This window comes from Microplitis demolitor, chromosome 3, assembly GCF_026212275.2.
Source record: "Microplitis demolitor isolate Queensland-Clemson2020A chromosome 3, iyMicDemo2.1a, whole genome shotgun sequence".
NCBI classification, from domain to species: domain Eukaryota; kingdom Metazoa; phylum Arthropoda; class Insecta; order Hymenoptera; family Braconidae; genus Microplitis; species Microplitis demolitor.
Window position 1 is genome coordinate 22,738,177 of NC_068547.1, and position 4,197 is coordinate 22,742,373.

Sequence of the window (4,197 nt, forward strand, 5' to 3'; positions counted from 1 at the left end):
TAACTTTTAAAATTTGAAAATTTCGCGCTCGAAATTTGCAAAATTAGAACTACCGTAGAGTTGACCGAAACCTTAAAAATAATAAAAATAAAATAAATATTTAGTAAATTTTTTCTTACTAAAAAATAATAATTAATGAAAATAGTAAAATTAAAAGATATATTTATTATAATTAATCAAGTTCACTGTGCCAGTGGGCCAGATCACCGTGACACTGACAGCTGCTGATTACTCACAAGCATATTACTCTTCATTCTAGACACTGATAGTTGCCTACTTACATACTCCAAACAATAATCCCCATTAATAAATATGCATGCGTCCAAGCACGCAAAAAAAAATCATAACTGTTTGCCAGCCGCATTAGTTAAAAAAAAAAAAATAAATAATGAGCATACGTAAATTTACCCAGTTGTAAAATCAGTGAATGTCATATGTCTAATAAAATTTTAAAGGCAATCAAAATTTTGATTTTAATTTATTTACTGATGTAGTTTTTTACAGTCGCCTATAATTTAATTTAACTTCCAGTTTAGCCGGGTGTAGTTTTGCTGTAAGTAGTTTCAATAAGAATAAAAAGAAAACTAACTCAAAGTGAGAGCGAGCTATGGGATATAAAGAGTATCGTGATGTACAGCTATTCTCAGTTGTATGTTCTCAGCGACAAGTGAACTAGTGATGTTATTGACGTGTTGCTCGTTATAGTATAGTATGGTTGTAATTTATGCAGGAGTTTAATTTTAAATAAATACTTGTAGTAATAAATGTGAAAATTACAGTGATGTTATCTCTCTACAATATCAAGTTTTTATTGTTTATTATTTTGCTATTTTCTACTACTTCACAAGCGCTTTTTTTTCATTAGTACGTCAGATTTTTTATAAATTTACTTATTTAAATATATGTCCTTTTTTTTATACTTAAAATTATTTACAAAGTTGTATGTTTTTTTTTTTTTGTAATTACATTTATATATATTTTTAGTCCGAAGAATGTATTGATGGATTTTTTCGATACACTGAGAGAAAAGAAGGAGTTAAAAAAAGAATTGCCATCGGATATTCATCACTATCACATTCATTACTATCCGGTTTATGTTCATCAGTCTAAATCTATTAAGGCCCCTGATAAAAATGAACTTGATAATTTACATACGTATGTTCATTTATTTATTCAAGTTAATTGGTTGGGTTGGGTCCGATTGGATGGAGTGTAAATAATTAAAATTATTTTCAAATTTAAGGAATAAATTAGAGTCCCTTGGGTGGAACAATCAAGAATATAAAAATGTCCCTGATCCTAAGCTTCATCATCTTTTCGGCTTAGACAGTTTGTCAACGGCTTTGGGACATCGACCTTGGTGGGAGGAAAATAGTGTAGGCAAGTATTAATTAGTGATTACTTATAATTTTATTAATTATTAATCATTGAGTTCATAGTCAATTAGAAATTTTTTTTTTAATTTTCATTCTGTAAATTTGAGTAGACCAATAATTAAAGAAAAACAATTATTTAGAGAACTGGGTTCGAACCCAATCGCGACTGGGAAGTATTAGTCGATTATCAATTATATCGACTGAGGTATTTTGCGATTTTCCAATCAGTTCAATAAATGAGATACCCAGAATCGAAGGAGTTGGAGGCTTAAAAAAAATTATTAAAGCGATTAATAAAATTTGCAGGCTTAATTAAAAAATAAAAAGTCTACTGTACTGATCTACTGCAAATTAAAAAAAATAGAGACAAAAATTGTTTGAAAATTTAAAAAATTTTAAACTTAAATGCGCATGTAATAAAATTGTCAATTTGAATTTATTTTTATCACGGTCAAGATCGTTATTTTAAACTTAATTATTTTTTAACTTAATCAAGCCGTTACTTTCTTAGTTAATGTCTTATCAAGAATTTTCTTATTTAATTAGCGGAAGAAATTAATTTAAAATAATGTTATCAAGTATCGTTCTTTATCAGGAAGTAGCTTAATAATTTAATTTAAATATAAGAACTTGAAAATTAATTATTGGCTTACTTGATACGAAAATCCTGAATTTGTATACTGTGATATTTATGGTCGCATTAAATTTTTTTAGAAATCACCTTTTTTATATTACTTTTTCATATCACGTCAATGCCGCTAGTCAGTAGAAAGCAAAACCAGTAAAAAATAAATAAAAATATGAACTTGTCGAGCGTTATTATTATAATGCTTTAGTTTTTGACTTTTATTTTTTATAACTAAACTGAAGAGTTGGATAGCTCTATTCTATAAAAATCCAAAGCTGATAAAGAAATAATTAAATCGCGTTTTGCTGAGAATATATTTGAACAGACTATTGGATGTCATTAAAAATAAAAATAAAATGCAAATTTTTTATATGAATAACCGAGTTAATAAAATTAAAATAGCGTCATATAAATTTATCATACGAATTATAGAAACGATTTAAATTTATAAGCGACAGTAAAAATTTTGTGTTTATGTTGACAGTTCTGATAACTAATTATTAATTTGATTATTTACTTAATTAGATTGGATAAAAAATTTATTGTAATGATTATTTTATATTACAGACCGTCATGAAGAGTCAAAACCGGGAATAGTCGTTCAAGTGCCGTTGAACCAGCAAATAATTCTCCAGCAGCCAAAAGAAGAAGAAAAAGAAACTAATCCCCTGGTATCGTTTTTCCAAAAATTAAGGCGCATTAAAAATTCTATTTTCAGTCACCACTCGGACACAAAAGAAGAGGATGAGACACACGAGCACAAAGTAAACACCGTTTTTGTTTACACTCATCCAAATAAAATCGGACATTTTCCGTGAGATACTAACACTGACCAATGTACATATTTAACTAAAACATATTTTATATTATTTATATTTCTACATAATTCATCGTTTTAAAAACTTTAAACTTCAAATAAATTGTATGAACGTTTTATTTATAATTTTAATGTATTGAAAAATGACTGAGGCCTCAGTTCGATAAAAAGTTACTTTTATTTAAAAACTTGTCATATATTTGATATTAATGTTCACTTAAAACCTTTAAAAAGATTTTTTTATCCATACTAAGTGTGTCACAAAATGGACGACCCGTCAAATGGATGTTCGACTGCGCATGCGCACAAGTAAATGAACTCGTGTACTGGGCGCTTAGAAATTAAATTATGAGACTTAGAAAGCTTCTTATTTTTTATGCTAATTTTAAAAATGTCACAAAAAAAAAAAAATTGTACGACTGTAAGGATAAAATGGGAATTTCTGTGAGACATTCGATGAAGTAGAAGAAATTGAGTGAATATTTAATAAAAAAAATAAACATAATCTGTTAGCTCTAGATAAATAGGAATATCTTATAAATAGAGAGCTGTACAGTTGAAAAGATGTTTTTTTGAGCTCAGTAAAATCGGATTTTCTCGAAATCCTAAAAGGATAAGTATCTAGAGGGATAGTCGTGGCAAACGCAAATGTCCAAGGACGATGCTTGTAAAAGTGGTTATACAAAAAAAAAAAAATAGACTGTGTATAGCCGTAATAGGATATACATATTTATATGTATATGTATACATGTACATTCATAAAGAGGACACGACATAAATATGGTACAAGCGGAGTTATTTAAGGAGCTATTACATTTTTATGGCTCAGATGACGCATGGTCCTAGCATCAGTGGCGTACCATGTCGTGGCATGAGTACATATTATATAGGTTAACGTGGTGCGGTATACCAGAAGCTATTCCCCAGAACGCCTTTATAAAAGCGCACGAAATATCTTTAGCACGATTTGCTTTGTCGTTTAAATCTTGATCCACTCTCGTTCTTTCTGCCTCTTATCTTTCCCGTATTTTATTTTTTATTTTATTTATCATTCATTTTACCCATTAAAATAAATTTTATTATCCCACTTGATATTTTTTATTTGGCTTTAGATTTTTTTAATGCACACTGGATTATTTACTGTGACAATACACGTGAAACCCGGATTTTTAGAGGGACATAAATATCCAGGTGTCTGTTATGCCTCTTAGAAATGACAACTGATGACACGTCGAAAACAGAATATTACATATAATAACAACATTTATTTTTTGGTTTCTGTGGTCACTATTTTGCGAAAGTTTAGTCCCTCTTTTAAATATACACCCACGACCGCAACGAGACGTCACTCTGACAATTTTGGTTACAAACTGTTA

At 28.8% G+C, this 4,197-nt stretch overlaps 1 protein-coding gene across 1 annotated transcript; it reads left to right on the forward strand.

Annotated features, from left to right (window-relative positions):
• The first annotated feature begins 667 nt into the window (after window positions 1-667).
• LOC103575220 (uncharacterized) lies at window positions 668-2,870 on the forward strand. The gene is made up of 4 exons (XM_008554924.2): window positions 668-864; window positions 985-1,155; window positions 1,244-1,380; window positions 2,572-2,870. The coding sequence occupies exons 1-4, from the start codon at window positions 782-784 to the stop codon at window positions 2,820-2,822; spliced, it is 642 nt and encodes a 213-aa protein (XP_008553146.1). The 5' UTR covers window positions 668-781; the 3' UTR covers window positions 2,823-2,870.
• The last annotated feature ends 1,327 nt before the right edge of the window (window positions 2,871-4,197 follow it).

Excerpts from the sequence above, each read along its gene's own strand:
- LOC103575220 (XM_008554924.2), top strand. The coding sequence starts at position 782 with ATGTTATCTCTCTACAATATCAAGTTTTTATTGTTTATTATTTTGCTA. Across the intron at positions 865-984 it reads CAAGCGCTTTTTTTTCATTA|TCCGAAGAATGTATTGATGG; the intron begins GTACGTCAGATT and ends ATATATTTTTAG. Across the intron at positions 1,381-2,571 it reads GTGGGAGGAAAATAGTGTAG|ACCGTCATGAAGAGTCAAAA; the intron begins GCAAGTATTAAT and ends TTTATATTACAG.